The 18,548-nt window shown below is 41.9% G+C and overlaps 1 protein-coding gene across 9 annotated transcripts in view; it reads right to left on the reverse strand.

Moving 5' to 3' along the window:
- Positions 1-6,759: 6,759 nt before the first annotated feature.
- LOC106740618 (octopamine receptor beta-3R-like) overlaps positions 6,760-18,548 on the reverse strand; it is a 121,059-nt gene continuing 109,270 nt past the window's right edge. For 8 of the 9 annotated variants that reach the window (XM_014611827.1, XM_014611834.1, XM_014611829.1 and 5 more), the window contains one exon: positions 6,760-12,779. In XM_014611827.1, the coding sequence (XP_014467313.1) occupies positions 12,566-12,779 (214 nt within the window). In that variant the 3' untranslated portion in view covers positions 6,760-12,565. The remainder of the gene's footprint in view (positions 12,780-18,548) is intronic. The other variant, XM_014611828.1, reaches the window with a different exon arrangement.

The raw sequence follows: 18,548 nt of genomic DNA on the forward strand, positions 1-18,548 counted from the left end.
CGATTCGACTTCACCGATCGAACCCTGAAACGACGGGAACGGTCAGGGGAGTTTCAATTCACAGCTCGCCGTTTTGTACGTGCACTGTTTGCAGAAGAGGAAAAAGGAGAGAAAGAAGATCGACGGAAAATAAAATATTTACACGCAAGGGAAAATTCAACGTTTGCACAGCGGAGAAATTCGCGCTCGAATTATGAGCGCCTTACTTGCTTCCGTTCGCATCGTGCGCGAGATTAAAGCGCGAGCGGCGATCGCGACTCGCAATCAGCGGCGAGACTTCTGAAAATATTGACATTTTGAGATTTTAATCAAAAGTCAGTAATACAAAAACTTTAACATTTGGACGAGGAATTTTTTACCGTGCACGTGTGGGCGAAAATTCCCCTAAAGTCTTAACGGCTACCCTAACCCATCCTGTATATTTCTAGATATAATGTACATCGTATAATATACACGTTTACTTCTTAAATGCACACGGTATCAAAATTACGTTTATTTCTGAAATTTCTTTTGTCAATAATCGTTTAATAAACAATAGGGGATACTTAAATATTTTAAATATTGCTCTAGTTTGTGACCTTTACAATATTTGGGCCAAAATTATGGTCGTCGCAAGGAAGTATGTTATATACAAAAAGTCTGAAATTATGAATGTCAAAAATTAAAAATTAAAAATTAAAAAATTAAAAATTAAAAGTTGCTTAATCTCAAAGGAGTTATTTAGCATTAAAAAGGTTATTTAGTTTTTGAGCCAAAAATTCCTTCTTTTTCTACTTTTTTTTTTAATCTAAAAGGAGCTCGCTAATGAAGTTTAAACTAAATCGGTTTTCGAAAGAAAGGCCGTAATCGTTTCGATTTGAGAAAAAAAGCGTTTTAGGACGGACTGCAGTTTCATGTGCGCGAGCGAGCGTCGGGAATTTAGCAAAGAATAGCGAAGAAGGTGGCACACGGCTTAAAAAGCGCTCGGGCATGGTCAGGGTCGACGGACAATCGATCAGTCTCGCGTTCGTTGCAGCATCGGTTAACTACGAACTACCGTGACAATGACGTCGCTTTTCTAAATTAATTCGCCGCTTTCTTCTTTTTTCTTCCTTCCCCGCTTCTTCTTTTTCTTCTTCCTCTACTTCCTAGATACTTATCTTTTTTAAAAGGCGTCTTGATGGTGTCAATTCCAGATACACGGGTATCCAGAGTTATTCTTATTCTTATTATTTCCCTTTCTTTATTTTTCCAGTGATATTTTACGGCAAAGGGGTGGATGAAAATGCAAAACAGGGGATCTCAAGTATTACCTGAGTCTCTCGGGGTTTTTCAAATTACCTCAGTACCAACCAACCGAACGACGGGTTATTTATTCTTATTATTATCCCTTCTTCTTTATCCCTCGAGTTGTGCTAAATATAAAAGTATTAACTAAAGTATTAACTAGGGTCAATCAGAAATGGATTCTTTACGAAATATCTCGTTTCCACATGAAAATGTTAAAATGTAAAACATTAGGCAAGGTGTATACTTTTCGTTAACTTTATTTCAATATTTTCATGCATAAATTGCGACGGGAAAAATATATTCATATAAAAAAAATATGATTCTCCCCCCGTCGAAGATTTTTTTGTTCCCAGGTACCTGGGTAATATATGTGAGTTTGAATACGCGGGAACCCGAATATAGAAATACCCGATTTATTTGGACAACATTAGTACATTTTACACTTGAGATCGACGCGCTCTTTATCAGCATTTATCCTCCTATTATGCCCTCTATTTTAGTTTTCGCAAGGATCTCCGCCAAAATAGCCGACCGCTATGTTTTACACCGTCCAATCTAAACCGAAATCCATCTAAAAGCAATCCGCGCTTCCCGATTGGCCGCATTAAATGCGGGAACTCGTAAAATATTGACACAAGGGATAGGTATCGCGGTAGTGGCTGGAGAGGTGGTCGGGTGGGAGATGGTAGCGGTGATTAAAGACCGTGCTGCTTTTCGTAATATAACCTCGTTTATTTTCCATCCTTCTCCTCATCGTTCTCCTTTTCCTTCTCCTTCTCTCTCCCTCGTCGGCGATTATCGTCGAGCGAGGCGAAATTAAGTCGCTATTGATTGCGCGTGCTAGACAAACGAGAAAGGAAAGATTATTTTTTTTATGCAATACCCCGTCCTAAAATAATTTTGGAGTTATCCGAATAATTCTGCAAATTGAACAACAACAAACCGCGCGGATGAAAGCGAAAACGTTTAAACGCTTCGAAACGGTAAATATTTCTCGAAAATCAGATTAGGAATATTAAGATAAATTTCTCGAGAGAAACAGATATTTCGCGATAGCGTGGTTTGAGAAAGCAATCTTCTAATTATTTCGTAGCGGTGAATTATTTCAGAGAGAGAGAGAGAGAGAGAGAGAGAGAGAGTGGCAATCAGGGTACAATTCGCCTTCTCCATTTCTCTTTCTCGGTAAATAGTGCTGCGTTTTCGATCGGCCGACAAGCGAGACGGGGTCGAGAGAGAGATCGCTCCCGCCATCGAACGAGCCCGTTTCATCGGCCGTCGATGTATACACTGGCATTTAAAGCGATAGATCGCGTAGGGTCGAGTCAATTTTGCCCCGACTTGATTCGCCTCTTTCTCCCCTTCCCTCTCTCTCTCTCTCTCTTCCTCTCTCTGTCTCGCTCTCTTTTGTCCCCGTTTCTCGTCCCTCGCAATTTACATAGATATCTACATCAGTCCTTTCGTCGCGTTCCCATTCGCACTTAATTCTACCTGCGTGTGTGTCTGCCGCTTTGAAACACCCTAAAGACCGCTGCTGATGCGCTAGAATCGCTCGTTGAAACGCTACGCTTTTGGCTCGGTGCGGTTTTTCTTCTTTTCTCCTCTCTCTCTCTCTCTCTCTCTCTCTCTCTCTTTCAGGTTTGTATTTTTAGTCGTTACTTGAAACTCATTCCGATTGAGGTACTCGGATTTAAATTTCAAGTTATATACGAATTGTTCAGTCGAAGCACAATTACAAATACGAGGTAAGATAACAATTATGACCACTTTGAGAATGTCTCCGAAAAATAGAATTATTTTATTAACGACTATTTGAAGAAGAGGAAAGTTTACATTTACAGAAGGTGTTCGAAGTAATTGGTATATTAATGCTACTCCTATTAGATAAATTCTTTTACTCGCATATTTCGAAGATATTCAAGGTGGTTGTAATAGTTATCGCCCTACCTTATGTAATCTCATTATGTTATATCACACGATTTAACTGAGAAACTCAGATCTGAAAAACTCAGATTTCGAGTAACGACTATTAGTACCAGGCCTTCACGAAAAAAAAAAAAAAAAAGGTTTGCTTAAATTTACCTGAAATCGGCGAATCAAACGCGTTTCATTTGAGAGGAACCGAATTCCCGGTTCTTATTGCCAGGAAATTCTGTTTCCCTCAACCAAAGCGCGCGTTTGGTTCGTCGATTTCGGGTAAATTAAGCCGAACTGCTTTTTCCGTATCGCTTCTCTCTCATTAGACCCAATGTGCGGCGCAACTCGAGTGAAACCGGCGATCGATTCGTCTCCTCGCGTCCTCCTCGCGCGTGATCCTCGCGTCACTTCGGGATTGTCATCAGATTCTCAACGTTGCGTTCGCACGGACAAACAGCCGTCGTCGATTGAATTCCGCCGGTTGAAGTGCGCCGAGTCTCCTATATTTATTAGATATTCTACGTGGCGTAATTTCGCAGTAGCTCTGACATCGCCGATAAACGCCGACGCCGCCGCCGTCGTCGTCGCCGTCGTCGTCGTCTTTGTAGTAGCTGGGGAATACCTCCGACGTTCCCGAAGCGATCGGGACGAAACTCTCTGCGAGTCTCGTGTAACGAGACTGATCGGCAGGCGAGTCTCCTCGCGTCGACATTCCGTCGCGAGAGTCCATCCTCACTTTCGGTTCACAAGGGACGTACATGAAGCTGTCGTTTTCACGCTTTTAACACTGGAACTACCGGCGGTTAGCGATTTCTTTCTTCCAAAACGGTCAAAATTTATTCATTTATTAACGGGAACTTCTTCTATCCTTTTAGTAAAATGCACAATACACGAAAATTCGAACAAAAAGATTAACCACATAGAAGAACGATAAGAGAAAAGAAGGGGATCTGCTTCTTTTTCTTTTAATGAGATATGGACAAATAAAGGTAAAAGATAAGGATTTAAAAATGAAAACAAAGACTAAAAAAAACTTGATGCGAGGAAAATAGTTATTTATTTATTTTTAGTTTTATTCAATCAAAAATACAAAACCGTTATAAATTTGAGTAATTTTTATAATAAATCACAAACCAGTAACTTCGACCGCTTTGGTAGTTCAAGCGTTAACAAATTGATTGTCAGTCTAGCTATGAGTTGTCTCAACAACTGCTAAGCGAAAAGAATTTCCCCTTCCGTGCACGTTAACTCACGCAGATTTTTTCTCTTTGCGGCGATAAATTTTTATTGAATTTTGCTAAGTAATAAATATAATTAATTAAATTATATCAAAGTAACCTGCCGACATTTTAAAGCGGCGTTAAAATGTCCCCCGATGTCGGTGTAGCAGTTAACTTGTTAAATTTTGACTCAAGCCGAACCTCGCGATCCTTGAGCTCTCGCGAGTCCACCTTTCGAACGATTGAATATTCGAGGCGCGTCTCTTCAGGTTCGTAATAGAAATTTCAATGCCGTATACTTCCGGCCGTCTAACTTTTCCATTCCTTCCTTAATCGGTGACATTTTCGTGTCCGACACAGACCGGACGCGCGAGGATGGACTTTCGGACCGCTTCTCTTCCCATTTCCTCCTTCCCCATTCGGCGCGATCGCATACATCAGCGAGATTGCGTCTACGACCAGCCGAGACGACGGTACTACGAACGGAAGCCCGATATATAAAACGTCTAAAACGCCGTCTCGACGCGAGAGCAACTAATCGACGTGCACATAGAAAAATAAAGGCGCATCTAAAGCATCGGGCAACCGAGCTCTCTCTCTATCTCTCTCTCTCTCTCTCTTTCTCTCTCCCTCTCTCTCACTTTCTATCTATCTATCTATCTATTTATCTATCTCTTTCTCACTCTCACTCATTCACCGAAATTATATCGGTTCTCGACACGATCTCGTGGTCCTTCGTCACCCTCGTCGTCCAATATTTGCCGACGTCGCGCTCTCGCGCGCGCTTCCATTCGAGACTCGAGCTCAATTCGCGAGTTTGACGAGCGCCGCTCTGACGCTCCCGTGAATTTGAAAGATTTTAATGAACCTAACAGCCTTGCGCTTCCCGCTCACGTCCGCTCACGTCGCGGACATCTCGTTGCGAGGACTGGGAGAGTAAAAGGAACGGCTCTTGTCAGAAATTGCAAGGTTGCTGCGCCGATCTGGAGTCGTGTCTTCGACGAAATTGCGCCGATTAGCACGCGTTCGCGTAGCTCTTATCAATTTTTTCCTTTCTTCGTCTCTATCTAGTTACCCTTCTCTCTCTCTCCCTCTCTCTCTCTCTCTCTCTCTCTTTCTTTCCCATTGTCTCTTTCGAGCAATTATCCAAGAGTGAGCGGAGACGCCCGATTACGCCCATTAGATCGACCCAGACAGCATCGTCTTAGCGCTTCTTCACCGAAACGACGAAAGTTAATAGGCGCATCTCGAAGGAGAAACGTTGGAGCCCAGGTCGAGGACCAATCACCGGGATTGTTGATGTACAGGGTGTTTCCAGTCGCAAGAAAAAGTGAGAGAGAAACGTTGCGCGAAAGTAGCTTGAAAAATATATCAAGACTATCTATAAGTAATGAAATATCGTAAAGATGTTTACATTTACGTTACTTTTTATACTTCAGTTGAGTTGTAAATAATAGTATGTAAAGAATATTTTCATAGTATGCTATTTCTCGTGCATAAAGCACTTATATTATTGATTGGGAATAATATCTTTGTACGACTTCTGAATAAAAAGAAAAATTATTTTGGAAATTCATTTTTCTCTGAACGATCAAACGTTTTCCATATTTTTTAGTTTTTTATTGTTTCAAACAAAAGCGCAACGTTTTCAATCGTTTCTATCACTTTTTTTTTTTACATTTTCTATCGACTTTTAAACGTTGATAGCCAAAAAGTGCAGATACAATTACAATTCGAATCTACAAAAACGACCATTGCTGAAGTTCAGTAAACTCAGAATTTCTTTTTCTTTCAACTTGTTAAAAATTTGTTCTGTTTCCGTTTGAAGTCTTGAAAAAACTTAAAAATGTAGAAAAAAACTCGATCGCTCGGAACGGATTTTCGAAGGCGATCTTTCGTTCCTCTCGAGAACTTTCCATTTTGCACATAGGACATATAATTTCTTAACCGTCGGTGTGTTTCATTTCGAAATACTTGATTACCTGCAGGTACTCTTAATATATATTTCAAAGAGAATTTCTAATAAAAGTTAAGTAACTCGGATTAAATCCCGGCATCGAGTCGACAGCGTGAGATTCGGTAAGCCGACGGAAGAAGCCAGCCGGTTGGCACTTCGGGATGAAAAATTGTCGGGTGGAAGTTTCTTTCGTTAGGTTACGACTTCTCTCACACCCTGTACTTGAGCGCGCGCGAGTAACGAAGTGTACCTGTTTGCTTTTACGGTCGGCGCCGATATACTTTCGGCCCACGTTCCCTGCTACCCCTGATCGCGTGCAAACACACGTGACACGCAGCTCGACGCCAATTAATGTATCATGGTTGTATTTACTTACAAAAACAACAAGCACTCACTGGGTACGTTCGTACGTTTATTCGTTCGTTCGTTCGTTCGTTTGTTCGTTCATTCATTCATTCGTTCGTCCGCTCGCAAATAGTGCGCTACGTATACATATATTTACAGTCCCTCTCTCCGTTTTATCACTATATGGTACATTTATTGTACAGGCGGTATCGCGCGCGATGGATCGTATCGATAAAGAAACGCGAGCGCGGCTGTCTCACGCGCCACAAAATTCGCTGCCGAGGCTCTTCGGGATGAGTTCTGTTCGGCGACGGTACTTGGCTTGTGGCCGATTAAGAGGTAATAATTGAAAATTAATACGATCAAGAGGTATGCCAAATTCACAAATTACGGGTCATGGTGTTTATGGTCTGCACTGTCCGAATACACGAGAACTCTCTCCAGATATGTCAGTTGAAAAATTAAAACTCAGGTATGTCGGTTTACAGAACAACCTCTGACTCTGATTTTTCTTCCGTGATTCAATGACAGAGATTAGAGAATAATTGCATAAAATTGAGAAATGATTTAAAAAGTTCGGAACTTACACTACAAAATAGCATTGTCAAATAAATTACTTACCGCTGATTTTTTATTTGCATTTTCACATGAAGAAAATTCGACGAAATTTCAGCACAATGAAAAATCAAACGACGCTAATAATATAACCGAACGCGCTTGCAAACGGAAACTACCACTTCAGCTCGAACTATTTCACATAGTAGACGAAGTTCATGTAGTGTCCGGCAGGACTTAATACTACAGGGTCGAGAAACATGGGTATGTCGATTTACCATACCTATATCAGTTTTGGCGCTTACCTTTATCTTAGAAAAATATAATTAATTGCGGCGGCAATTAATAACAGATCAGAGATAGACCGGTTATTATTCGCGATTTTCAGTTCCAAGTACTCTGAGAAGAAAAAGCGATCGAATCGACATCAGCGGTCAACTTTACTTCCAGAAAATATCGTAACCACTGAACGAATTACGCGTTGGCGCAACGAGATATTACGTTGATACAGTTATCGGCCAGATCGTAATTGCTGAATTCGTCGATAACTCATTACAGCGACTGTATAATTTGTTCAATGGACTAACCGCTGTGCTTACGGAAATATTGTTCGTTTAAACAAAATTCCGTTGATTCTACCATTTTTCCCTCACCGAGTATTCAGATAATATTCATCGGTTTGAGTATCGGCCAGGTATCCGATTATTCGTATAGTATTCGATTACTCGGGTAATACTCGCGACTTTGAGTTCCGGATGGATATCGGTGGTGGAAAATATCCGATTTAAGACGCGACACGCGTCAGCTGCGGACGCAATTTCACAATTTCCTAAATCGGTGATACGACACGACGACGCAGCGCCGTCGCTCGCGATCCGGAAGCACATTGCCGCAATTAACAGTGAAATTATTACCGGGTGTCGGTTGAAATTCGGCCTGTGACTGAAAATTCGACGGGTGGCGCCTGTCGTCCTTCGGATGCAGCGGCGGATCGATAGCATCACGGAGACGCGGCGTCTTTATGCGTACTAATCCATCGCGGCGTTAATTGTATTATTTTCGCGATTACCATAATATTACACACACGTGCACGGTCTCGCCGTTAATAAGTGTCGCAAGTTACATATGATACAGCCTCGCGTGCCGGCGCTAGTAATTACATCTAATTAGCACTGCTCCCTCTCGCTCCCTCCATCTCTCCTTTCATCTCGCCTTCTTTCTCTCTTTTTCTCTCCCCCCCCTCCCTTTATTCGTCTATCTCGCCTGCTAACTCCGGGCTCCTCGACGTACTTACAGGGTAAACGCAGATTAACAAATCTCCCTGCCCCCCCCCCTCTCCTATCTCCTTTCCTTCCTGTATGTCTCGCGAGCGTGGCTATTCGTATTCCGCGTAGCTTCACGACGACGCTGCGATCTTCCTCCTTCCAACTTCCACTTCCGAGCTGAGCCCGGAAGGAAGGAAAAAGATCAACGTACGACTTTCGTTGTTAATCAGTCCACGAACGCGCGTAAGAAGAATCTCATCTCCGCCTCGGAAATTGATCGCCAACACGGCGGAATTGGGAGAAGTTGCGGTTCGTATCGCGAGAAATTTCACTTCGTACCGCGATCGCTGCTCTGACCGCGTTTCCCGAAAGTATCCAATTAACAGCGCGATATTACGAAGTAATTAACAACGATGAGAATTAAATATTGAATATTTTCGAGAAGCGATTACTCGTCGAAATTGTTTCTTCGGAACGCGTGTGGGAGTTTCCTCGATGGCGAGTATTCGCAAATTGATATCCGCTGCGCTGCGGATTTTCCGAAAGGAAACGAAAAGAAGGTGGGGAGAGATCCTTGCTTCGGCCAACGTACCCGTTAATCGATCTGCGATCTAGAAATATTTATTCCATCGATCGCCGACGTCGACGTCCGCCTATGTCGGATAGTGTTCTGAGAGAAAAAATATGTAGAAAGTAAGAAATATTTATTCAACATACATCGTCTTAAATTGATATACATTTTCTTGAATCTGTTAGCTTTAGTGTGAAAGCGATTGTGTTAGAGGAGAAGCATCAGAATAGACGTATCATTGTCGAATAAATTACTTACCGTCGATTTATTACTTTAATTTTCACGAAAAGACAGCTCGATAAAACTTCAGCACGACGAGAAATTCAACAATCTTAATAACATAGTCGCATTTGCAAACGGAAACCGATTTCAGCTCCGACTGTACACAATAGACGAAGTTTTAAGTTCTGTCCAACGGATTTCAGCGCATTGCAGCCGAGAAACATTGGTGTGTCGGTTTACCATACCTATATCAGTTTTGGTGCTCTTCCCCCATCAGTACCCAACGAATAAATATTTTTATCTGTTAGATACTTGTTCTCTCAGTGTGATCCGCGGCGCGAGTAACTCTCGAGTCGAGGCTCCGCGGAGCCTCAAATGTTGAAGCGATAATCGCTCTGGGCGGTGCCGATTCGACTCGCTAATAACCCGTTTTAGCTCACCCCTTTGTCGGAAAACGTTAATTTCGCGTGCGCGAGTTTCGAATGCATTTCTCGCGTTCCGCTGCGACGCGATTCGTTGATCCCGACGGCACGAATTTCATTATTGATTGCATTTCGGGCGATTACGTAGCCGGACAATTATCTGCCGATCGCATCGTCACTCCGGAAACGACGTCGACGACGAGTGGGTTCGAGGAACGCACAGCACGGCTGCCGCCGCTCGCCTAACCCTTAAACGCGTGGGTATGCATTTTTATACGTCGCGCTTTATCGCGATCGTAATTCACCGTTGAGCGCCGCGGAGCGGCAGTTTAATAATAAATCAATGGAAATAGCAGCCCGCGGGAGCTGCTGCGCGGAACGGCTTCGAAAATAATATTAATGGCTTCCCCCGCTTCTATTTTTGCCGAATTGAGCAACGTAACAGCGCATTCGTAAATTGTTAAATTCGGAAATGGATACATGTAATTTGGAATATTAACATTTACAAATGCGCGATGCTCGAAATAATAAACCCCTCTTCTTCCTGTTGTATCTCTCACGCTTCCTCCTCTTAAGAGAAGAATTATCATCGCGAAATCTATCGCGAATTCGACACGCGATTTCATACTTTCCCGGGTGTGGGAAAAAGCGCAACAATGTCAGGGGGGGTGGGGGGAATGACGGAAGGGGATATTAAAAATTCTCACCGGATTTTTCCTTTCTTTATCGACGCGTGGACGCGCGTGAAACGGCAGAAAATACGTGACATTCATTTCTCTCATGAAAACCGGAATATATTCGGAACGATACAACGATAAGGGGTGTCCCCAGGAAGATTGAAAAGAAGAAAAAAAAAGAAAAACGAGAAGAAAGGGATATTGAAATATCAACACGGGTGAAAAAAAAAATTGGGCGTTTCGCGGGAAATAAGACCGCGATATTTCTTTAGCTATCCGCCGATACGTATCGCATGACGTGCGAAAAGCGCGGAGGATATAATTACGCGCAATGTGCATTTAAAGGGGTTAACGCCGCTGTCGTCGTTATGCGCGCTATGCGAGAAATACGCCCGCCGATTAACTCGGCGACCTAATGTATATGCGCGGAATCGTAGGAACTTACCGGCTTCGTGAGCCGCGCTTCCGCATTCAGTCCTTTCCTCTCCGAGAAGCCTCGGGGTTTCGAGTCAACGTCCGAAACGCGTAGCACAGTCGAGGTAATTATTTCAACGTTTCCAGCTGGGAAATATTCCGAATGAACGAGGTTCGAAATGATGCTCCAGTGAGAGCCATTGAACGACAAGGAGGGCGCGCGCATATTAACACGTCCGGTGACCGACATTTCGTGACACTACCGCGTCTTTAATTAAGTTATTGTGAAAAAAGATGGGTCAGAATAACTCGAATCGTGCTGAACGAACTGAATTTCAGGCTCGTACACGGCCAACTAAACCGCCGACCAATTCTCTCGGCGAAATTCCAGTGTCTTTCGACGTCCGATTTGTGTGAAAACAAGTCGATATTTAATTTAACAAGGCGACTGCGCTGTTGAGTCGACATATTGTCGGCTGTATTTATCGTATGAATGACTTAACCCTTCCGTTTAAAAGTGGACAGTGAAACGAAAGTTCTGGATTCAGGTAAATTATTATTCCAATACTCCTTGATCGGAATAAAATATAATCACTTAATCCAAGTAAAATTTACATGATCCAAGTAAAAATCTGCTAAGGAATATTGGACTAATTCCCTGCATTTAAATTTAATACCTTTTTCTATTTAGAATTACTCGTATTATACAGTTGGAACGACCTTCCAATATTTGAATTTTTCGTTTTCGTTTTTTTGTTTTATTGCGTACATATTTGACTACCTCAATTCCGATAAACTTTCTTTGTTGACTAAATTTTTCGGCTCCATATATCTTCTTATTTCAAATTACTCATTCGACCTTTTTTCCAACTAGATAGATTCTACCGTCACAAAATTTGAGGAATCCTTGATTCTTCCCTTCCAATCCTAGAGAGAAGATAATTATAAAATATAATCAAATGCATCTCTCCGAGAAATTGGTGGTACGACCGATAAGAAGCCAGTGAAGCATACACTTGTTCCGACTTACACCCGTTTTCCCGCATCTTCGGCAATTTCGCCGTTAGTCGCGCAATCGGCGGAAATCGACGTGCGGCGGTCGACGCGTCAAAGTCATGCTTTTCGCTGGTCGCGTCCGGTTTGTAAGTAAAACCATCGCTCGGTTGCTACGCGAAATACCCAGTTTCGAGTTTGTATCAACGTGTATTACTTCAAATCGGCGGTGGAAACGAGCGCCCGTCATACATCACACGTCGCCAACAGGAGTCGTTACACAGGGCGGTTGGACGAAAAAGAGAACGGCGCTTTTCGACGGAAAGCCGCGCGGCGACGATTAACGATCGACCTAACGCCGTCCTCCCTCTCTACCTCTCTCCCTCTCTCTCTCTCTCTCGTCGTATAAAGTTGCGAGTAACACGAAAAAATCGGTGGCGCGTATAGTCGATGGAGCCGGGCAATAAGCGTTAATTGCGAACTCGACTGGTTCGCGCGTCGGCTGGCGCGAAAATCGCCGAAACGAAGCGCTCGCGCAACTCGATTCCGCCTGGCAATTCGTTGTTAAAACAAAAAGAGGAAGAGAGAGAAAGAGAGGGAGGGAGGGAGAGAGAGAGAGAGAAAGTGAAAAACAAACGGGGGAAAAAGAGAGTGAACTCGCCGCGGAGGCGGGGGACAGGGAAAAAAGGAGTGAGAGAGTGCTTGTGGCGGGGGGGCGGGAGCGGATCTTTTTGTGCCGGGCTACACGAATTGCGACGATGGCGTCTTCCAACAGCTGGCGCAGCACGGCAAAGCGCTCTTCAGGGTGTCCTTGAAGGCGTCGCGAAAGTCGCGGTTGAAGTACGCGTAGATGAGCGGGTTCAGGGCGCTGTTGAAGTAACCGATCCAAAAGAGCACCGACACCACCGTGTCCGGACAGTAGCAGGTTTCGCCGCATAGGGACGTCGTCAGGTACCTGGAAAAAATGTAACGCCGCGTTTTTACTCTTTCCTCGTCTCTCTCTCCCTCTCTCTTTCTCTCTCTCTCTCTCTCGTGGGAGGAGTGTTTTAAGTGTAAAATTAACTGCACTTTTTTCGCGCTTGTCACCGGAACACGTTTTTCACAACGCGTACAATTTAAATTCTATGTATGCTATGTTGTTATTATTATTATACTTTATTATTATTATTATTATATTATGTTTATGTATATATACAATTAAAATGCTTGTTACTGTTAGCCACAATCTTCTGTCATACTTCAAATAATTGTCTCATTCCGCGATGGCTCTAATGAGTTGATGAAATCGTGGCGAACCGAGTGCCTAAAGTTTCATCCGATTAATTCAACGATACGTTTCTATTAATATATTGATATTGTGTAATATAAATGTATAAAGAGTCGGTTTATAAAATTGTCTAGAACAAAACGCGACGTAGAGGGCCAATTCGACACAGGACTGTGAAGAGTTGAAAGCGTGCGCTTCGAAAACAAAGTTACATTTATCTTCCACCGCCATTTTCCCGAAACGCCGTTTCGCGCAACGCGAATTTATTATATCTGTCGAACAACATTTTCCGGTTTGCTTTCAACGGGATGGAAGATAAACTCACGGTGTCGTATCATTCGCATTTCCTATATTTCCTCGGGCTTAAAACCGGTATTTTCTTAACGCGGAATAACAAAGTGAAATACATAAATATTCAACTAAAAATATTCGTAAAAATATAACGTCAGAAATAAAATGAAATATGAACGTAAAGATCGCCTGTGTTGCAAAGCCGTGGAAAAAAATTCGCTTTACAGCCGCGTTGAATTTATACTTTCGAAAACAAACGGATCCAGGATAGACGGAAAAAATGTATGGAAGATACCATCGTCTAAAAATATGAATTTACGTTATGTGTGGAAATATTTTTTTATATAAAGCACACGCTCTTTCCCACATACTGTTATCGTTAAATTACGGCAATATCAATGCGTATCGCCATAAATTACATCGGCCACGTCGATTCGCCTGTATTCTCATCCATGACTTCTTTCCCCAACGGATTTGACCGCTGAATCTCGATCTCGATTATTGATGTTACGGTCTTGCCGAAACGTTTCATCGACGGATTCAGAGGATGTGAGGCGCTCATTCCCGATGATTTACGATATTATCGCGTTTTCAGATCAGCCCAGGAAATCCGTATAATTCGAGCGAATTCGGAACTGTAAGTTACGATCGTGCGCGGAACGATTCTCGAATTCTTTTATTCGGTCGAGGCGACGATGGGCGCTATTTTGGCGAATATTACTATGCACGATATTAATTAATTAATGTCTACTAATTATATCGTCATATTTCTTATTAAAAATCAAATCGATTAATCTCGAACTATTTTCTTTTAAAGTTTAATGAGAAATAATTATTAGTAGCTACCAATTGAGAAACACTCTGTATTTATTGTTCGAAATTTCCTGATCGTCGATTTTTAAAGTCTCGAAATTTTTCAACCCTGATTTCGAAAAATCACCTCGCATCTCTCTTTCTCTCTTTCTCTCTCTCTCTCTCTCTCTCAGGTTCGCAATATTGACCGTGCGTCTCGCGCGAGTTCGGATATAGATAGCTACGTCCGAATATATTTACGAGATTTGTTTCGCGCTTGCAAAAGGGAGCGCACGAGGCTAGGAAAACGAATTTTCTTCCACGGTTCTCGCAGGCAGCATTTCCCCAACGCTGTCGCGCCGACTATTTGCATATAGATGCGCCTGCATTATGCGGATGTACCGTGATATTTTAAATCAATGTCTCGACGCATCCCTCGCCCTTTCTGCGTGCGATCGACGCGAAAGTGAAGTTCATGTTCTGAATTCCCGGCGCGAATGTCCGCACGTGGCATCATCGATTGTCGGTATTTCTCCCCCATCCCCTCATAATTTAGAGATATGTCATTGAGCCTCGGAAAACAATTGACGAATTTGTTCGACACACACACATACACGCATACACACACACACATACAGTCACGGTGAATAGGATGAATTTGCAACGGACAAAACGAAATTTAATAGGCAAAACGGAAGTTTTATTCCACGGATAAAACGAAATTTTATTTATAATGGACGGGGCAGAATTTTTATTTTAACGAGGCGTCTGTTGCAGTTTTTCACTTACCTCGGGTGAACTTTTTAACTGGTAATTGCCGCGGGATCCCCCGAGCAATTAACAATTGAAAATTTTCATGCCGTGTCCCAGTCGGGATTAAGAAAAACCATCGTTTTTAATACGGATGTTTTTAATTATTCGGAAGGATTTAAATTATGAAGATCACGGGAATAAAGTAGGAATGAAATTGCTCACAAAAATGCAATGGGCAATAACCATTTCAGCAGTTTTATATGACGTTGAGAAATTATGAAGTGAAAAATTCAACGCATTGAAAATTGCTTTATTGTAGTTTTTCGATCTTTATACTAAAATAAAATTATGCTGAATTTATTTTTTGAAGAGTCTGCTCTTCCTAAAAATTTATTTATCTATGAGTATATCTTCATTAAGAATGTCTTAACTAATTTTTCTCTCAAATTTGTGGAGAAAATTTCAACGACATATCGGAACTGTTTTATTGTGATTCTGCGTTTTCTTGCCGAGGTAAATTCACATCAAATTTCTTTCTTGAAAAATCTCTCTTCTCGCTCTAAGAATCTATTTATCAATAAATTAACTTTCTTCGAGAAGATTTTATCTAATTTTTCTGCCGAATTCGTGAGGAAAATTTCAATGATATATCGAAATTCTTTCATTGTGATTCTATGCTTACTGAGGCAAAATTTATCTCAAATTTTTTCCCTTTCTACATCTCTCTCTCTCTCTCTCTCTCTCTCTTTCTCTTCTCTTTTTTCTTTCTTTTTTTCTTTAAGAATCTATTTCCTATAAAAATCTATTTATCTATTAATTTACTTTTTTAAGAATGTTTTATCTTTAAATTTTCTGTCGAATTTGTGGAAAAAATTTCAATGATATATCGAAATTATTTTATTGCGATTCTACGCTCGTTATGTTGAGGCAAAATTTATCTAAACGAAATTTCCTTTTTTAAGAAAATCTATTCTCTAAGAATCTATTTATTAGTTAATTTGTTTTCTTTCAGAATCCTTTTTCTCTTTTTTTTTTGGCCGAGTTCGCGGAGAAATCGCTGGAAGAAAACATGTTCGAGCAGGCGTTCCGTGTGGACGAAAATAACGATAAGAACGTAATGCGCGTTCGACCGCGTGTTCGACCGCACACGGTCATATCATTATCAATGCACGAGGCATCGATCGCGCTGACGATACGGATTTAGAACAATACTAAACAGATTGACACAGATTTGCGGTCGCGCGTCGCGCCCATCCGACACGGCTATCTCCATTTGACGAGAATTACATAAAGCCACCGATATCAATCAAACAAATTGGACTCTGAAAACTCCCGCTTGATCGCTGCAAATCCCGCTCTTACGGATTCATCTCGCCGTATTGTATGTTCACCGATATTTCTACATTGTCGGCACACGATTTTTCGTAAAGCACGCGTTGAAAAAGTGTGAAAGAGACAGGGAAAGGGCGGAGGACGGGAAGGAGAGAAAGAGAGAAGAAATATGAATCTCGTCGTACTAAAATATTTGTGGATCAGCGTCAACAAACGATCGTTTCGTACAAATATTTCACAACAAATATTTTATTTGCTGTATATACAGTCGCGGAAGTATTTTTACGAGCCATAAGAATAAAATAAAAAAGAAAAAAATAACTGTTGTCCCAGCAATTTTTGTGATTTTAATTGTTTCGATAGGTTTTTATTAATTTCACTGTGCTGAGCGTTAAAATGTTAATTTAAAAGAGAACCACTTTATATATGATTTGTTTATTGAGATTATTTCCACTCCAGCTTGTAATTCAATCGTATAAATCAATTTAACATAAATTATTTGTTTAATACGATGTAAATATTTAAGTCGTAATTTATCGTTACGGCAGAGCCAAAATGCAAATACACTCACGTTCAGGTAAACATATTTCTGTTCGTGTCAATTAATTAAACAAGAGAGAGACAGAGAAAGAGAGAGAGAGAGAGAGAGAGAGAGAGAGGGTCGTTGCGAAGTATTATATAAATATGAAGCGGAAGTGAAACTTCAAAAGTGAAGTTCGGAAACTCCACCGAAAATGTATTATTCACACGATAAGAGAGTGAGAGAGTTGGCTGCCCGACGAAGCCGATAATTCCAAAATGCTTTCGAAAATTCGCGAGAACTATGTGAAACTATCCGCTAAAGTAAAATGCGGACGCTTTCAGGTCGGATCGATACACTTTGTACATTTGCATGAATAAAAACTGAGTTGCCAAAAACTCCGGGCCGGCGTTCAGCGTGTTACGCGCGATCGGTCTTTGTCCTTTGCTCTGTCTCTCTCCCTTTTTCTCTTTCGTTCGATTTCCATAGAGAACGCATTTTGCCGGTCCTGTAACTTCATTATGCCGCCGTTTATCCGTCGGCCGTTTAACGAAATTTTCTTCATGCTCTCGCTCGATTTCTATCGACGCACTCGTAACGTCATATTCCGCGGCAGCCAAGTCAATTGGCGCGCACACGCGAGAACGATAAGAGAAACAATAAAAAACAAGTTGGAACAAAGTGGTCTCGCTAATTTTATAGGCAGTTTAACGTCGGCGCAACGAACATTACTTTGGAATTGTCTAATCACTTTGGAGAATTTAGTTTCGAATTAATTATATTTAATATTGAATACCGTACATTGAATAAGCAGAATCGGAAAAATGTCTTTTCATACTTCTAACGCTAAATGAATCATTTGAGGTATCTTTTCACTATTGAAAAATAGTCTCTGAATCTCTGTTGAATGAAACAACATTTACTTCGGTAGACAATTTACAAGAGGCTCTTTCTGAATTAATAATATATTTATTTAACATTCACGAGTATTTATTTCGCGTTGACGGCCTGAGAAAAGCACCTTTGAAATTAATCGTTTGTTTACTTAAAGCTGAATTGTATACCGAATAAATAGTAAATTTAAGAAACGTCTTCTCAAGCTCTCGATGTTAAATGAGTTATTCACGATATATTTTGCCTCGAGAAGTAGCTTATGAGTTTCTGTAAGGGGAAAATAATCGTCTCTCGCGCACTTTAACGCGTTGGCCACTTTTCCGCGAAATTTCGCTGAAATCGCAAATTTTCCTGCCGGTGAGCGTGCCTCTCGAGTAATTGAGTGACCACACCGCGTTACGCCCGAGCAACCAGGAAGTGCTCCCGCGAGAGTCGCACGCACCCTTCTCCGAGAGTTGCAGGCACCTTCCGTCGGCGAGAAATCCATCGATCCGTCCGACCTGGCTTTGCGGGCCGCATCTCCTTCTTCCGTCTTGCAATCTATTTTAGTACTTTGCACCGAGAAGCGTCTCCGCGCAGGAGATGACAGTTTTTCCCGTCGCGCGCGGTGGGCGGGGAGACGAATTTTCATATTGCTCGCGCGCGCGCTCAGGGTCCCCCCTCGGTCGAGCAAATAGTCGAACTTGCGCGAGTAAGTCCGCGGAGAGATCGAGCTAAGCCCTCGGCAAACTCCATAGAGATGCACTCTGGGCCCGCATTAATAAAACATGGGATGAGCGGCAGGACTTCTCGCGATTTCGTTCTCTATCTTTCCCCCGCTTTCCTTCGGTCCTTCTCTCTCTCTCTCTCTCTCTCTTTATACATATATATATATA

This window comes from Dinoponera quadriceps, unplaced genomic scaffold (genome assembly GCF_001313825.1).
Source record: "Dinoponera quadriceps isolate SergipeBrazil2010 unplaced genomic scaffold, ASM131382v1 scaffold278, whole genome shotgun sequence".
In the NCBI taxonomy this organism is placed as follows: Eukaryota; Metazoa; Arthropoda; class Insecta; order Hymenoptera; family Formicidae; genus Dinoponera; species Dinoponera quadriceps.